Here is an 18,433-nt window from a genome sequence, read left to right on the forward strand (position 1 = left end):
AAATTTTAAACAACCTAATTTGTTTGAACACAGACTACATGAATTGTGTATAAAGCTGTTTGCAGGAATATACCAATGTGTATATTTGGCAGAGGGGCAGATTGTTACCTCCTGAAATCATTGTATATGCCATGTTTTGCGATAAGATTGCTTGCATTTTCTGCTCAATAATGTGTATCTTTTGTGTGGGAAAGCACTAGTGATGGATTACTTTTTAAAACAATACATTTAACTTACAAATTGTACCTTTAAAAAACAAAAAAAGAATAGGCAGACTTTTGAGGGCCAAGAGGGAAATTGTCCAGTTTTCCAAAAATCTTTTCCCTGCCATCAGAAATGTGAAACCAAATTTAGCAACCAAGATTAATGAAAAGATGGATTTTCCATTAGTGCTGTCCCTATCTTGTCCATGACTTTGTTATAGGTTGTGTCCTTTTCCCCTGGAATGTATCTCCCCAAAATGTCCTAGTAACAAATAATTGCTTTTTTAGCTCCTGTTCTGGGAAAACTAAGCATTAAAATTGATTCTTAAAACGTAAAGTGGACTAAAACCATCCTATTTTATAATTTTCTAATGCAAAGTGATTTAGCATAGAGTTAACATCTTTAGCAGTTTATAGTTCACTGTTTTTATTCTTATGTACTGTAAGGACCATATTTGAGTTTTGGTCTATTCCTAACATTGTTTCTTTGAGGGGAGGAGTTGGGGAGGTTTGGGGAATTTTTTTTTATTTTTAATTATTTGTAAAATAACGTTTGGGTTCAAACAAATTAGTTGTTAAATATCTGTAATTCAGTTTTCTGTAAATGTTGCTATTGTTTTAAGCTCTGTTAATGTTAAGCATTTTTTGTATATAAAATTACAATAAAATGTTAAAACTGGTTGCTTGTTTTGTGGATGAATGTAAAGATAAAACCTGAGTGGCTGATATGAGTGCTAGATGTCTGAAGATTCAAGTTATGAGAAATCACTCCCTTAGACCCTGCTTATATCTAGATTATTGTATATAATGCCTTAAAGATAAAGTTCATAAAATTTATCTGGAGAGTTAAATTTAAAATTATGAATGCTCAATGCCCATCCTTTACACTTAATTTGAAACTGACACCACTACCTAAAGCAGCTTCTGACTTCTGATACGTGCAGCATAAAATATTTGGTTATTCTACTCTCACCCCTACCTCCAAGTTTTAAGTATAAATTATAATCTTAATGCTGTGACACTTGAATTATTTTTAATGTTTGAAAACATCAAGTGTTTCTCTTCTAACACAATTTCAGTCTTTACCTCTTAAAGGAGTAGTATGCAAATCTTAACATAAGGTACAAACAGGGTCTAAGGTTTGAGTGCCCCCAGAAAGACTTTCTTCAGCCTTGCAGACATCCAAGCATCATGTAATGACCTAAGTAATTCCCAGTGCTTCTTCCAGGTTATACATGTAAATAGCTGTTTTTGTGCAAGGTTAGTTAGATACTGCTCTTTACAGGATGAGTGGTGTTGTCTTTGGCTGTGTGGTCTTAAATGTGTTTCTAATGTGTGTGTCAAATAATTACCTGTTAAACAGACTGCCAATCTGGCTGAAGCCAATGCTTCTGAAGAAGATAAAATTAAAGCAATGATGTCGCAATCTGGCCATGAATACGACCCAATCAAGTAAGTTCATATATACTTTATACTAATAGGAAGTTTGGGTGTGGGCTTTGCCCCCAATAAAAAGCATTATTTTTTAAAAGTCCTTGTATACATGTAATTTTTCTTTCCTTTCAGTTACATGAAGAAACCTCTAGGTCCACCACCTCCATCTTATACCTGTTTCCGTTGTGGTAAACCTGGACATTATATAAAGAATTGCCCAACAAATGGGGTAAGAACAAAATAGAAACTATGGTGCACCTTATTTTTCTTAGAATTATTTCTTAGCCATCCTGTTCTTTCTTGGTAAATATTGACTTCTCTATTACAATGGCAAATGAGTACAGCCTCTGGATCCTAATTTGTCATGCTTCAAATCTTTGGTTCTGCCACTTAATAGCTGAGTGAGCTTGGTCAAGTTACTCGATCTCCCCAGGCCTGTTTTTTTCTTCTCTGAAATGGAAATAGTAGTTACCTCACATGGCAGTTGTGAGGATTAAATGAGATTATATATGTGAAGTACCTCAAATAAGTAATTAGTAAGCACTGCATAATGTTAGCTAGTATTATTAAATAAAGATAACTGCTCTTTTTTCTCTTCCTCCTGTCTCCTCTCCCTTTTCCTTCTCATTAGGATAAGAACTTTGAATCTGGTCCTAGGATTAAAAAGAGCACTGGAATTCCTAGAAGTTTTATGATGGAAGTGAAAGATCCTAACATGAAAGGTGCAATGCTTACCAACACTGGAAAATATGCGATACCAACTATAGATGCGTAAGTACGCAAATAGGTGTGGCCTGTGGTGACTACCTTCAGTCCCGGGTTATAGTGTTTTAATGTTGGGCTTGTAGTTTAGCTACTTAGATTCCTACGAACTTTGTTTGCTGAGATTGTTAGTCTCCACATGTTGCATTTCCATGTTAAGAATGAAAAGCTGCAGTCTGCTCCATTTAAAGCAAATTTAAAATGGATTTGGGGATTTTTGTTATCAGTGAGTGCCACTTCCTTTGTAGTCCTCTAATTTTTTCTTTTTCTGTCATTCCCTGCTTTCTTCCTCATTCACATACATACTCCTACATAATCTTATTATATATACTCTTTGCATTTTTTGAGTAAACAAAACAGATATAGTCATTTTGAGAGACAGGAGGCTTAATAATAAAACTGCTGCAAGATATTGAGGCAAATTTAAATGCTGTGTATAAATGAAATACCAAGGTATCTTGAATAAGCTCAGGTATACTGTGTGAGTCTTAAGATTCTTTTTTTTTTTTTTTAAAAGATGACCGGTAAGGGGATCTTAACCCTTGACTTGGTGTTGTCAGCACCACGCTCACCCAGTGAGCTAACCGGCCATCCCTATATGGGATCTGAACCCGTGGCGTTGGTGTTATCAGCACCACATTCTCCTGAGTGAGCCACAGGCCGGCCCGAGTCTTAAGATTCTAAAGTAGGATTTATTTTATAAGCCATTAGTTCAGATCAACTGCAGCCCTATAAAACAGCTTAATGCTTATTTTTAATGTGTTTTCAGATTTTATTTTATGAGCCAATATTTAATAAAGTGTACAGACATGAAAATCTAGTGGCATGGTTCAACTAGATAACTTCCTATTTTATCTGCTCTTATTAGTATAATTAATTACCATTTTGATGACCGTCAGCCGTTGCGAACTCGCATAATATACAACACAATGTTAACTATTCCATTGGACTGTGGTTCTCTTACTTTATTGTGCATAATGATCTACAAAAGTATCTTAAAAGATCCTGGGTACTGTGCCCTTTACCCCCAGTTTTTGATTTAGAGATTGTGTGATAAGCTCCTGATTTTGCATTTTTAACAAGTCTTCCAGAAGATTATAAAGTTAGAGGATTCTCAGGACATAACTTTGAGAAACATCAATTTAGAAAGTAGGTGTCCATGTTCTCAATGACAAAAAAAATTAAAGACTATATAAGAACACAGTTCTCCTCAGCTTAATGCTATAAATATTGCTGAAGTATAATGTAGTGAGCAGGTGGGGAAGATGAAAATGGCTGTGCTGTGGAATGAAATTGAAAAATTTAGTGGTTTTGAATATGTTCTTTAGTAAATACATTGTTTTAGTTCACAGATAAGAATTGTTTTCCTAAAATCCCTACCCTGCTCACTTCCTCAACTTCACCCCCATCTATTTTTTATCAGTCGCCATCCTGTGTTTTTGTGGTTCATCTTAGAGCAGTCTGTTGTTATGCTGTTTCTAATTCAGAGACTTTTCGTAGATGATTCTAAACAACTTTAGGTTGAAATGTGTGATTTTTACAGACACAGTTTAAGAGCAGACCGCTTCGTCTATGTTATGTCAAAGTTTTTAAAGAATAGAAGTTTGTGTTGGAAAAGTTAACATCACCTGTGAATCCTAACTAATAATTAACTTCATTGCTTTTGAATGCTGAAATACAAAAGCCCATATGTGCCAAACACACAGCAAATACTGGGGAAAGATGGGAGCCCAAATATTTTAAATGAAACTTTCATCCTCTCCACTAACACCACTGATAAACAACTCAGACTCTTCTTCTGTTTCTTTTTCTATCCTCTGTTCTTCTTTTTTTTTTTTTTTCCCCTGTTCTTCTTTTTTTTTTTTTTTCCCCTGTTCTTCTTTTTTTTTTTTTTTCCCCTGTTCTTCTTTTTTTTTTTTTTTCCCCTGTTCTTCTTTTTTTTTTTTTTTCCCCTGTTCTTCTTTTTTTTTTTTTTTCCCCTGTTCTTCTTTTTTTTTTTTTTTCCCCTGTTCTTCTTTTTTTTTTTTTTTCTTTTCTTTTCTCTCTTTTGGGCAGTGGGAGACTCCTCTTTCACAAATTGGGAACAATGGGGCATAAGCAAATTGATACTTATTTCTGGAATCGTGGTGATGTCTATGGAGCAACTGCAACACAAATAACACACCTAAGGTACCCTACTCCGTACAGCTGAGATTCTTTCATTTTCAGCATTAAGATAAACACACTCTGTTCCTAAATGAAATAGAAAGGATATCTGTAGGAATTCCTGTTTTACAAATTTGCCTGAATACAGAGAAGGTGGGGGTATGAAAGCGGTGGTGACAAGTCTGAGAATAGCTTTTCTTGTTTGTTTCTTGTTTTAATATATTTAATGCCCAACATTTCTACAGAATGCATTTGTACAGAAAAGCTGGACCCAGAATGTCTAATGAGATGTTACTTAATATTTTGTAACATATTCTGATCATTTAAGTCATTAATATTTCTTAATTGACTATAAATAGATTAATCTCTCTTTTAAAATACTAATTATAAGTAGATCATTAGTTTTGAAGTCTCATTCTATTAATTATTTGTGCAGTGATGGCATATATTTCCCTTGAACTGTCTTGTCTTAATTGCATAATGTCAGTACTAATTTTAGTTTCCAATCTTGTTGCATTCACTCTAATACCTTCATAGGTTTGGGGTACTGTTTGAATATGGAGAGGGAATTTTTTTTTTTTTTCCTTAAAAACTGATAGGACAGACAAAGTTGTGATTAGAGTTTAAATTTTGTCTGTGCCACTTAGAACTTTATGGCACTGAAAATGTTGCTTTACCTCTCTGGCCCTCAGTTCTTAGAGTTATGGATTCTGTGATCCTTTTAGCTGTTTTTATAGCATTTCTTTGTTTCTTTTTGTTATACCTGTTGAGGATTTTGTTTCATTTCTTTTTGTTGTTTAGGGGAAAGGTGTATATAACTTATTTTGGAAGATATTATGCTTGTCTAAATTAATTTAACATCTTATATGTTCCCGTGATGTTTTAGTAGAACATGTAGCATGTATACTTTGCCTTCTTAACAATGTTAAAATGCTAAAACCTTCTTTTACAGAGAAGCATATGCAATTGGGAAGAAAGAAAAACCTCCCTTCTTACCAGAGGAACCATCTTCTTCCTCAGAAGAAGATGATCCTATCCCAGATGAATTGTTATGTCTCATCTGCAAAGATATTATGACTGATGCCGTTGTCATTCCCTGCTGTGGAAATAGTTATTGTGATGAATGTAAGAAATGCTGAACATTGGAAGATGTGTATTTTAGAATATTTATATTTACTTGGAAAGGCTATTACCAACATTGTGTGTTTTAATAATAAAATATGAAGTGTTGATAGTGTTGATCAATGAGCATTCAGTAATGAGAAGTCTGTTTTTGTTGCTACAACTTTTTTAATCTGTAGCCTCTTTGTCCTTTTAAGTGTTAGAATTGACCACTTCCTTTACCTTCATAAGGATTACTATACTGAGATTTTTTAAAACACTGGATTTTTATTTCCTGTATATTTTAAATGGTTTACAGAATTTTTAAAACCCATTGGGCCTTAGATAATTCTGGAATTTTAATTTTTTTTTTTAGTGGCTGGCTGGTATAGGGATCTGAACCCTTGACCTTGGTATTAACACTGCACTGTAACCAACTGCACTAACTGGCCAGCTCTGGAAATATTTTTGTGATAACTAAATCCCTTTCTTGGATTGTGAATAATAGCTTACTCTAAAATTCCTAAGTTTAAATAAGACCTGCTTCCTGTAAACATATTACCCAACATTTGCCATGTGGTCATGATTTTTTTTTTAAATCACTTTTATTAGCACTTAGCTTTTCCCTGCCACTTATCCCAAGTTTATCCCTTCTTAGAAGAAATTGGTGTTATCTGAAAATTGCGCTGCTTAATTATGCTCTAGCCTTTTTCATTTTTAAAGATAGTTTTGGAATATAAATCTTTATTTTTGGTCCTCTTCAGTGAAACCAAGGTCAAGAAGAGGTCATTTAAGACTTATTTCAGAGTATCTCTTAGATTCAACAAACCACTTACTATTACTGGATTTTTACTACACTGAAGCATAACTGGTTGGTCATGATTTTTTTTTTAAATCACTTTTATTAGCACTTAGCTTTTCCCTGCCACTTATCCTAAGTTTATCCCTTCTTAGAAGAAATTGGTGTTATCTGAAAATTGCGCTGCTCAATTATGCTCTAGCCTTTTTCATTTTTAAAGATAGTTTTGGAATATAAATCTTTATTTTTGGTCCTCTTCAGTGAAACCAAGGTCAAGAAGAGGTCATTTAAGACTTATTTCAGAGTATCTCTTAGATTCAACAAACTACTTACTATTACTGGATTTTTACTACACTGAAGCATAACTGGCGAATCTGTGATTTAGTGTTGCCTCCTATCTGCTGTGCTGTAGGTGTCTCATTTTCTTGCCTGAATAATGCTTGCTTTTTTAAAATGTCCTTTTTTTATGATTTTTTTAAAAAATCATAAGTTAGCTATGTACAGTTTTTTCCTATCTCTTATTTTTTTTCCCCCTGTAATATTCCAATTACTAGCTAAGAATAGTATTTGGGAAAGAATGCTTTTTTCTCAAACATGTGTTTAAATGTGCTTATGACTTCTCTTTTTTTAAAAAAAAAAGATGACCAGTAAGGGGATCTTAACCCTTAACTTGGTATTGTCAGCACCACACTCTCCCAAGTGAGCGAACCGGCCATCCCTATATAGGGATCCTAACTCATGGCCTTGGTGTTATCAGCACCACACTCTCCCAAGTGAGCCACGGGCCGGCCCCTTATGACTTCTCTTTTTAATGTAGCATTCGGTCATAGAGAAAAGTTAGAGCAGAAAAGTGCCGAGAGATTTTACTTATATTTCTTAATCTAAGAAATAATTAGTGCCATATACTGAACAGAGGTAGGCCATCTTCTTAATTCATCCTAACTTAGTTTTACTATGCTTTTATTAATATTTAAAATCTTATCATACATAGGTATAAGAACAGCTCTCCTGGAATCAGATGACCATACCTGTCCAACATGTCATCAAAATGATGTCTCTCCTGACGCTTTAATTGCCAATAAATTCTTAAGACAGGTATCTTTGTATTCCATTTATGAAAAAATTTTTTTAGTATTTTCACTGATTTAACTACACTTAAGTGAATACTACACTACATTTTTCTGTATTTTTTTGTTGATATCTGTAGGCTGTTAATAATTTCAAAAATGAAACTGGTTATACAAAAAGACTACGAAAACAGTTACCTCCACCACCACCCCCAATACCACCTCCGAGACCACTCATTCAGCGAAATCTACAGCCTCTGATGAGATCTCCAATATCAAGACAACAAGATCCTCTGATGATTCCATTGACATCTTCCTCTACTCACCCAACTCCCTCTTTGTCTTCATTAACTTCTAATCAATCTTCCTTGGCCCCTCCTGTGCCTGGAAATCCATCTTCATCCCCAGCTCCTGTACCTGATATAACTGCAACAGTATCCATATCAGTGCATTCAGAAAAATCAGATGGACCTTTCCGGTAAGTCTATATATTTCTCTGTTAGAGAACAAATGAAGTCAACGATGTGGGATGACTTATAAGAAATGACTTAGCCTCAGTGGAAGAAGAGTCAAAGGTGATTCATTTGGCAATAGATGATTGAGCATCCCAAGGTTAAATATTACACAAGTTGCCAATAAGCCCTATTAAAAGTTGAATCCTATTAAAAGTTGAATCACATACCATAACAGCTCTGCAGCTCAGAGACAGAAGAATTCACTCGTCATAGTGATGTTATTAGAAAAGAGTAAGTTGAAGCATGCTAAGAACAATTCACATAGGTCAACAATAGGGGATGAAACACCAGTAGAGGTAGAGAAGGTCAGGAATAATAATTGTTTTGGAACATAATTATGTAGGAAAATAGTGAAAGCTCACTTAAATCTTACCACTTTAGAAATGAAAGGGACCTTTGATCATATAGTCTAATGGCTCATAAATTCTTTAAAAAAAAAACATGAACGTTTAAAAAAATAGATGTTACGGGCCTGTTTCAGACATATTGAAGCAAAATTTTTAGAGTGGGACCTTACATGTATATTTAAGAAATCCCACTTATCTAGTTTAGCCACTTATTTGGTTGATAGTAGGAATAAGGCTCAGAAGAGTTCAGTGGCTTACCCAGGATTACCCCTTTAGTGGTATAGCTAGAACTAAAACTTACTTCTAATCCTGTGTTCTTTTTGTCCTTGTGTAGTCTACACTTTGATTCTCTTCATTTTTTTAAAGTTTTACTATACTTACAACCAATTTTTATCATGTGTAGTACTTCTTAAGAAGCGCTTCTTTTTACTTTTCCACTCCAAAGGTTGTCCTTTCTCTTTCTCAAATGTTTTCATCGTCTTTGACTTAGGTATTAGATAAACAGAGTTAGTAACAAGCTGTTATTTTTCCTCCTATCCATTTCTGGTGACTTTTTAATGTATGATATTATTTTCTAGGGACTCTGATAATAAAATACTGCCAGCTGCAGCCCTTGCGTCAGAGCACTCAAAGGGAACCTCCTCAATTGCAATTACTGCTCTTATGGAAGAGAAGGTAAATTTTATTGGCTTTATATTAGGGGTTGTTTTACAGTGGAGTATTTTTGTTAGTTTTTAACATTCCTGTTTATTTGTGGTTGTTCCTAAAGGGTTACCAGGTGCCTGTACTTGGAACCCCTTCTTTGCTTGGACAGTCATTATTGCATGGACAGTTGATCCCCACAACTGGTAAGTAAAAATCATTTTACTTTAGACCTTTTTTTAAAAAAAAAATTTCATTTTGTTTAATGTGCAATTTCATATTTACTTATTGTTTTTGTTTATTTTTTGTTTCTAAGGTCCAGTAAGAATAAATACTGCTCGCCCAGGTGGTGGTCGACCAGGCTGGGAACAGTAAGTTTATGTTTAAAATAATCCTCAGTGATTAATTGCTTTGGAACTAGATAATGGAAACTATAAACTAGGCAGTGTGATGCTGAATGCTTTTTATTGTAAACTCTTTTATATGTCAGATTAACAGTTTTTATGTAAAACGTCACAAATTCAAGCTTATATGAGGAATTATTTACTTAGAATGAGTGATTCTTGTCTAAAATAGTAAGACAAACCTTATAAGTTCTTTTCTACTTTTATGTGTAACAAATGGAGATTTTTATATGACCTCAGTTAATAACTAGATAAGAATTACTCAAAAACTTATTTTAAATATGGAATCAGTTATTTTCCTAATATGTTAAACTTTTTCCTATTCTTAATTTGGATGATGATAATTTGATTTGAGTAAAAAAATACATATTAAGATTAAAGTGTACCAAACGGGCTGGCCGATTAGTTCAGTTGGTTAGAGCGTAGTCCTATCACGAGGGTCCAGGCTCAGTCCCTATACTGGCCAGGCAACCCTACTCCGGCCCCGGCCCCCCCCCCCGAAAAACCAAGTCTCCTAGACACAGATTTTTCATTTGGAATAGAGTCTGTGTCAGTAAAATTATGGGCTGTTTGGATAGCTCAGCTGGTTAGAACATAGTCTTATAACACCAAGGTCAAGAGTTCAGATCACCACACCAGCCAGCCACCAAAAAAAAATAATAATAACCAAATCTTATTGCATATCGAAATCCATAGGATATGACTTTTTGTCTTAAAATGCAAAGAACTTTGATCTTCTTTGTGGGATGTTTTACTGCACTAAAAATCAGTAGATTTGTTTAACATCTTTATATTTGTACAATCATTTCTGTTTATATAATTTTGAGACTGACATTCTAAAATTTTGATCTTTTTGTTTGAAAGATAAAGCAAATTTCTTGTTGAGAAAGTATATTAAATGAGAGACTAACAGAATGTATCAGTAGAAAGAACATGGGATTTGGAGACAGGCGGACTTGGGTTTGAATCCCTGCTCTTCCATTTATTAGCTGCACGACCGTGGGCATTGTGGTTTTATTCCTCAGTTTCCCTTTCCTTATTTGTAGAATTGGAATGATACTACCTACCTTAACATGTAAATGCCTGCATAGTGCCTTGCAGATAAAAGGGCTCTTTTCCTTTTCTATGACAATAAGTTAGTTCACAGAGCAATTTACAGAGTGCTAATTAAAATATTTTACAAAAAATATAGTTACAGAAAATATTCTATATTGAGGTTTAATTACTGTTATAGTTAATCAGAAAAACAGTTGATTTTAAATAAATATAATATTTGCTCAGATCTCCTCTATCTGGAGTTAGTTTAAGAATCAGGGAGAAGGAAAATGTTTTCAGAATAGTTAAAATAGATGTCTTAAAGTCCACCCACTGAAAGATATCATGTATTATACCCATGAAGAAAAATTCAAGCCTATTTTATCTTTTTCCCCCATGTAGTTCCAACAAGCTTGGATATCTGGTTTCTCCACCACAGCAAATTAGAAGGGGGGAGAGGAGCTGCTACAGGTAGGCCTGCTAAAAATCTTGGAAAACAATATTGACACACTGAAAAGTATAGTACAAAGAAATTAAAACAAAGAAATTAAAGCACAGCAGTGGCAGGAGGAAGGGGGATCATTTGGTTTGTATTTCTCTCACAAGTCCCCAGTAGTAATCCTTAAAAGCCCTAGAAAATAATGTATTATATTTAGTATTTTAAGTTACTGTTTCTAAGGCTTCATCTTTTATATTCCTTCCCTGTGATTACTTTCTTCCGATCAGCACACAGCAGAATCTTGGTTTGCATTTATTTTCTTGGAGGTAGAAGGAAGTTAAGGCCCAGACAATACTTAAGATATAAATTTAATTTAAGATGAAGGTTAACCAGCTCAACTCCCAAGTAAGAAGAAGAATAGCATTTATTTCTCTTCTAGACTCAATTGTCCAATCTTCTTCCACCTTCTCTTTTCCAAAAGAAGAGACAAAGAGATTGCTATGGGCTCTTGCCTTAGACAGGCATAAGCAATGTTAATCTAAGAAGTAAGCTATAGGTCTTACTGTCTAGGTCATAGTCACCACCAGGGTAAAGGGGCCTCCAAAACATTATAACAAGAGTATTAAGGGTATCTTCCAGTGCTCCAGTGAGAATTGGTAAGCTTATAAAAGTTACTACTTAAGTTACTGGGTCACGTGTTAAAAGAAGGTAATATTTACTAATTCATGGCTCTCTGAAAAGAGACTTAAAATCTAACCCCCTACTGCTGCTGTCGTGTATCAGTTGCCTATAATTTAAAGAACCATTAGCTTAACAACTACTCTGTTTCTTTGAGGCACAGTTCAGAAACTAGCCAGCACTGTTATTTTTGTTTAGCCCTTTGAAAGAAAACATTGAGATTTTCAGTTGTTAATTACAGATGTTAAAACTAGTTTGCTACTTTGTGTGGTCTTTATCTACTTTCTCCCTCAAAAAAGACCTACCTCCTTTTTGAATGAAGTGGTTTTTTCTTCATTTAAACTTTTGGTCTTGAAAGCATTTGGGGGGAGAAGTAGATCCAGCAGCATTAATCTGTCAGTTTCTTCAAAAGACAGCCTAGCAGTGAATATAACAGGTGATAATTAGTGGAGTGATAATCTGAACTTCACAAAAGAGAACTTTTAAATATAGTCTCCATTTAGGGAAAGTCTCATAAATGTATATCATCTCAGTCCCTGAGTGGCCTTAAAAATTTAGGTTTTGTTATAGAGTTACTTTTATAAATAAATGGTAGCAGTGTTTCTATACTAATTGAATAGTGAGTTCTATTCCATTGTTTATAAGTTTGAAAATAATTATGGGTAGAAAAGACAAGGTTACTTGTCTCAGATGACCTTAGTTTGAAGAAATAATATCTTGGAATTTATTTCTCCAGAAGTATAAACCGTGGGCGACACCACAGCGAAAGATCACAGAGGACTCAAGGCCCATCACTACCAGCAACTCCAGTCTTTGTGCCTGTTCCACCACCTCCTTTGTATCCACCTCCTACCCATACACTTCCTCTCCCTCCAGGTGTTCCTCCCCCACAGTTTTCTCCTCAGTTTCCTCCTGGCCAACCACCACCTGCTGGGTATAGTGTCCCTCCTCCAGGGTTTCCTCCAGCTCCAGCCAATTTATCAACACCTTGGGTATCATCAGGAGTGCAGACTGCTCATTCAAATACCATCCCAACAACACAAGCACCACCTTTGTCCAGGGAAGAATTCTATAGAGAGCAACGACGACTAAAAGAAGAGTAAGTATTTTAATTTGAAGTTATACACTTTTTTTCATTTTCTGATATTAACATTAAATAGTAGGTATCTTTGGAAACATTTCCAGTGTTTTTACTTAGTATGAGAAAATTCACCTAAAACTTAAACCAAAGCCATACAAGCAACTTCCTCAGGGATTCCTAGTTATTTATAGTTTTAAAGTGGAAAACTAATGACAATTTCATTCATTTCATTCATGATCTAATTACATTTGTCTTGTTAGTTTTCTTAAATGGTTTTTGTTAACTTTCACTCTTTAACTTTATTTTACTAGGGAAAAGAAAAAGTCCAAGCTAGATGAGTTTACAAATGATTTTGCTAAGGAATTGATGGAATACAAAAAGATTCAAAAGGAGCGTAGGCGCTCATTTTCCAGGTTAGTGTTTTGCAAGCCTTCACAACAGAATTACAAATGGGACTTTGAATATCCAGGGATTAGCTATGGATATAAATAACATTGCACTTATGGAATTTTTCTGATTCGGTCTAGGTTTATAAAAATGGAGATGTAGCTTATTTCCCAATATCTGTTTATTGAAATAATGTCTCAATGTAAATTCTATTATGTAGAAATAGCAGTTATGGGGATTAAATTACCCTTGTCCCTTGAAGTTATTTATAGTGTGAAATAATTGGGAAATGTTTATGGAAGGAAAGAAGTAGGGAAATAGCCAAAGACATTTCTGAGAACTTACCATAAGGCTACAGCTTTTTGCTGGAACATTAACCTGTGTAATTGTGAAGAAGTGGTAGAATATAAATTGCTTTATTGATAGAAAAACTGAATTATAAAAATTCCCTGGAAGTTTGTTTAAAAGACTTAAGTTTTTAGCCTTAAGCTTGAAATGTGGTTTCTTTTAAACCTAGACTATTGGACAGCTTAGGACAAATAAATGGACTTCTACCTAAATAATCAGATAGGAAGTGAAATTTAAGTGTAATTGGCATTTGTTTAATGTTAATTAGCTCATATAACTCACGGTACATTAATGCACTCCACTTTAATTGTTAAGATTTCACTTTTATTTTGTAACAAATGATTGCTCTGATTTATGTATTTTATTTCATTCCAGTAGAGGTCACTGTGCCTCTTTAATCATCTAAGATGAAACTTGGTATAAAGAAAGATGAAACCGTGAGGAGAAAATGCTAGTTATCTGAGAGTCTATATTTTATTTTGTATATATTTCTCAACTATCAACTATTGTTTTGTTTTTGCTTTTAGGTCTAAATCTCCCTATAGTGGCTCATCATACTCAAGAAGTTCATATACTTATTCTAAATCAAGATCTGGTTCAACACGCTCACGTTCTTATTCTCGATCATTCAGCCGTTCACATTCTCGTTCCTATTCACGATCACCTCCATACCCTAGAAGAGGCAGAGGCAAGAGCCGCAATTACCGCTCAAGGTCTAGATCTCATGGATATCATCGATCTAGGTCAAGGTCACCCCCTTATAGACGCTATCATTCGCGATCAAGATCTCCTCAGGCATTCAGGGGACAGTCTCCCAATAAACGTAATGTACCTCAAGGGGAAACAGAACGTGAATATTTTAATAGATACAGAGAAGTTCCACCACCTTATGACATGAAAGCTTATTATGGGAGAAATGTAGACTTTAGAGACCCTTTTGAAAAAGAACGTTACCGAGAATGGGAGAGAAAATATAGAGAATGGTATGAAAAATATTATAAAGGTTATGCTGCTGGAGCACAGCCTAGACCCTCAGCAAATAGAGAGAACTTTTCTCCAGAGAGATTTTTACCACTTAACATCAGGAATTCTCCCTTCACAAGAGGCCGTAGAGAAGATTATGTTGGTGGACAAGGTCATAGAGGTCGAAACATAGGTGGTGGCAACTATCCGGAAAAGCTTTCAACAAGAGACAGTCACAATCAGAAGGATAATGCAAAGGCAAAAGAGAAGGAGAGTGAAAATGCACAAGGAGATAGTAAAGGAAATAAGCATAAGAAACATAGAAAAAGAAGAAAAGGGGAAGAAAGTGAAGGTTTCCCAAACCCAGAGTTATTGGAAACTTGCAGGAAATCAAGAGAGTCTACAGGTGTCGAAGAAAATAAAACAGATTCATTATTCGTTCTGCCAAGTAGAGATGATGCTACACCTGTTAGAGATGAGCCAATGGATGCAGAATCCATCACTTTTAAATCAGTGTCTGAAAAAGACAAGAGAGAAAAAGATAAACCAAAAGCAAAAGGTGACAAGACCAGACGGAAAAATGATGGGTCTGCCCTGTCCAAAAAGGAAAATGTTACAAAACCTGCTAAAGGATCCCAAGAAAAACTAGATGGAGAGCGTGAAAAATCTCCTCGATCTGAACCTCCGCTCAAAAAAGCCAAAGAGGAGACTCCAAAGATTGACAATGCTAAATCATCTTCCTCTCAGAAGGATGAAAAGATCATTGGTACCCCGAGAAAAGTTCACTCTAAATTAGCAAAAGAACACCAAGAGACAAAACCAGTCAAAGAGGAAAAAGTGAAGAAGGACTATTCTAAAGATGTCAAATCAGAAAAGCTAACTAATAAGGAAGAAAAGGCCAAAAAGCCTAATGAGAAAAATAAGTCACTTGATAGCAAGGGAGAAAAAAGAAAAAGAAAAACTGAAGAGAAAGGTGTAGATAAGGATTTTGAGTCCTCAATGAAAATCTCTAAGCTAGAAGTAACTGAAATAGTAAAACCATCCCCAAAGCGCAAAATGGAACCTGATATTGAAAAGATGGATAGGACCCCAGAGAAGGACAAAAATACATCATCAACTGCCCCAGCCAAAAAAATCAAGCTCAACAGAGAAACTGGGAAAAAAATTGGAAGTACAGAAAATGTATCTAGTACAAAAGAGCCCTCTGAAAAAGTGGAGTCAGCATCTAGCAAAGTTAAGCAAGAAAAAGTCAAAGGAAAGGTCAGACGAAAAGTGACTGGAACTGAAGGATCTAGCTCAACTCTTGTGGATTATACCAGGTATCTGATTATGGGTGGGTGGGTGTGAATGTTTTGGTTTCCTTTTTGATCATGCTTGTACTTTTTGTGTTAATAACGTGCTGATCCTTGCGGGTAGGCTGGTTTACTGTTTTGTTGTCTTTAAAGAAAGGAATTTTCAAAGGCAAGGTTGTAAGTAGATTTTGGGAGTGAACCATGTTTGTTTTTATACAATTATTCTTAAATCATGTGTATCTTTGTTAGAGCAGAATAATTTTGCCTTTTAAAGTTAAAAAGACATTTGTGTTTATCTTTATTAATGATCTGTAGTTAATAATAAATTCTTCATTAATTAAAAATATTTTCGTTCTTTTTAGTACAAGCTCAACTGGAGGCAGTCCTGTGAGGAAATCTGAAGAAAAAACAGATACAAAGCGAACTGTTATCAAAACTATGGAAGAATATAATAATGACAATACAGCTCCTGCTGAAGATGTTATTATTATGATTCAGGTTCCTCAATCCAAATGGGATAAAGATGACTTTGAATCTGAAGAAGAAGATGTTAAGTCCACACAGCCTATATCAAATGTAGGAAAACCTGCTAGTGTTATAAAAAATGTTGGTACTAAGTCATCAAATACAGTCAAGTATACTGACAAAGAAAGTGAGCCATCAGAGAAAATTCAGAAATTCCCCAAAGAAGTGAGCCACGAAATAATACAGCATGAAGTCAAAAGTTCGAAAAACTCTGCATCTAATGAAAAAGGGAAAACCAAAGATCGAGATCATTCAGTGTTAGAAAAGGAAAACCCTGAAAAGAGGAAGAACAGCACTCAGCCAGAGAAAGATAGTAATTTGGACCGTCTGAATGAACAAGGAAATTATAAAAGTCTGTCTCAGTCTTCCAAAGAGACCAGAACTTCAGATAAGCATGATTCTGTCCGTGGTTCCTCAAATAAAGACTTCACTCCCAATAGAGACAAAAAAACTGACTATGACAACAGAGAGTATTCAAAGACCAGAACTTCAGATAAGCATGATTCTGTCCGTGGTTCCTCAAATAAAGACTTCACTCCCAGTAGAGACAAAAAAACTGACTATGACAACAGAGAGTATTCAAATTCCAAACGCAGAGATGAAAGGAATGAAGTAACAAGAAGAAAGGAGTCTCCTTCTCGGAATAAAGATTCTGCATCTGGACAGAAAAATAAGCCGAGGGAGGAGAGAGATTTGCCTAAAAAAGGAACAGGAGATTCCAAAAAGGGTAATTCTAGTCCCTCAAGAGATAAAAAGCCTCATGATCACAAAGCCACTTATGATACTAAACGCTCAAGTGAAGAGTCAAAATCTGTAGATAAAAATCCTTGTAAAGACCGTGAGAAGCATGTGTTAGAAGCAAGGAACAATAAAGAGTTAGGTGGCAATAAATTACTTTATATACTTAACCCACCAGACACACAGATTGAGAAGGAGCAAATTACTGGTCAAATTGACAAGAATGCTATCAAGCCTAAACCCCAGTTAAGTCATTCCTCTCGACTTTCCTCTGACTTAACTAGAGAAACTGATGAAGCTGCTTTTGAACCAGACTATAATGAAAGTGACAGTGAAAGTAATGTATCTATAAAAGAAGAGGAAACTTCAGGAAACATTTCTAAGGACCCAAAAGATAAAATGATGGAGAAAACAAAAGAGAGCCTGGAGCCAGCAGCGGTCAGCCAGGTGGTGGGCGTAAGCAGGAGCCAGAGTCAGAGCAGTCCTAGTGTTAGTCCAAGCAGAAGTCATAGCCCTTCTGGAAGCCAGACCCGAAGCCACAGTAGCAGTGCCAGCTCAGCGGAAAGTCAGGACAGCAAGAAGAAGAAGAAAAAGAAAGAAAAGAAAAAGCACAAGAAACATAAAAAGCATAAGAAGCATAAGAAGCATGCAGGTACTGAAGTAGAATTGGAAAAAAGCCAAAAACACAAACACAAGAAAAAGAAGTCAAAGAAGAACAAAGATAAAGAAAAGGAGAAGGAGAAAGATGACCAAAAAGTGAAATCTGTCACTGTGTAAAAGACAGATTTTAAAAATTGACTTAATTACTAAGTCATCTGTATTAAATTTTGTTATAATGTAAAGAGATTCAAGCCTTGTAAATAATGACATGGAAGACCCTGTGCTGCACTTAAAATATTGCTGCTTGATTATTTGATTTTTACATCAGAGCTTTATAACACAAACTTTTGTACAGAATTGTGAGTTGTGACCATGTAACATGAGAGGTTTTGCTAGGGCCTATTATTTTTAACCACCATTAATTAGTTGGGGTGGAGTTTACTGTACTGTGAAATTTTCACATTTGGATTTTTTTAATTGCCTGGCAAAAGCTGGTATCAGTTCTGAAATATCAGCAGAATGATTTGCTGAATTCATTACAACCCCGTTATGTCACTTTTTGATTACAATAAAAGTTTTCAGTAAACTTTTCAAATGTTGAATATTTGCATTATTTAAAGAAAGTAGAGTCATGTCTTCCCCCTCCCATTTCCCTACTTTAAAAATTCTTTGAGCCTTAATATGAGTTGAATATACAAAATTTTAAAACTAAACACAAGATCCACTCCACAGGTGGGTTGGTGTGGTAGGTGGCCAGAAATAAATCAGGATTAATTGGAGATGTGGTTGAATAAATCTAGGAGAGTCTTGAATGTAGTAGATGTTTGGACTTGTAAAATATTTGGATCGATGAAAGCTGCTGAGGATTTGGGAAATGAGGGTAAGAATGGTATTTTACAAATGTGGTGTAAATAGGAATTAAGAAAAT

The 18,433-nt window shown here is 35.0% G+C and overlaps 1 protein-coding gene across 2 annotated transcripts in view; it reads left to right on the top strand.

Moving 5' to 3' along the window:
* The window catches only part of RBBP6 (retinoblastoma binding protein 6), a 31,232-nt gene extending 13,132 nt beyond the window's left edge, over positions 1-18,100 (top strand). Inside the window, exons 5-19 of one of the 2 annotated variants that reach the window (XM_008568450.1) lie at positions 1,567-1,655; positions 1,770-1,866; positions 2,269-2,408; positions 5,497-5,669; positions 7,436-7,539; positions 7,652-7,989; positions 8,952-9,048; positions 9,143-9,221; positions 9,332-9,386; positions 10,857-10,925; positions 12,308-12,670; positions 12,964-13,065; positions 13,915-15,669; positions 16,005-16,637; positions 16,740-18,100. In XM_008568450.1, coding sequence (XP_008566672.1) covers positions 1,567-1,655; positions 1,770-1,866; positions 2,269-2,408; positions 5,497-5,669; positions 7,436-7,539; positions 7,652-7,989; positions 8,952-9,048; positions 9,143-9,221; positions 9,332-9,386; positions 10,857-10,925; positions 12,308-12,670; positions 12,964-13,065; positions 13,915-15,669; positions 16,005-16,637; positions 16,740-17,682 — 5,037 coding nt within the window. In that variant the 3' untranslated portion in view covers positions 17,683-18,100. The remainder of the gene's footprint in view (positions 1-1,566; positions 1,656-1,769; positions 1,867-2,268; positions 2,409-5,496; positions 5,670-7,435; positions 7,540-7,651; positions 7,990-8,951; positions 9,049-9,142; positions 9,222-9,331; positions 9,387-10,856; positions 10,926-12,307; positions 12,671-12,963; positions 13,066-13,914; positions 15,670-16,004; positions 16,638-16,739) is intronic. The other variant, XM_008568451.1, reaches the window with a different exon arrangement.
* The last annotated feature ends 333 nt before the right edge of the window (positions 18,101-18,433 follow it).

Source organism: Galeopterus variegatus, unplaced genomic scaffold (assembly GCF_000696425.1).
Source record: "Galeopterus variegatus unplaced genomic scaffold, G_variegatus-3.0.2 Scaffold411, whole genome shotgun sequence".
Lineage (NCBI taxonomy): Eukaryota > Metazoa > Chordata > Mammalia > Dermoptera > Cynocephalidae > Galeopterus > Galeopterus variegatus.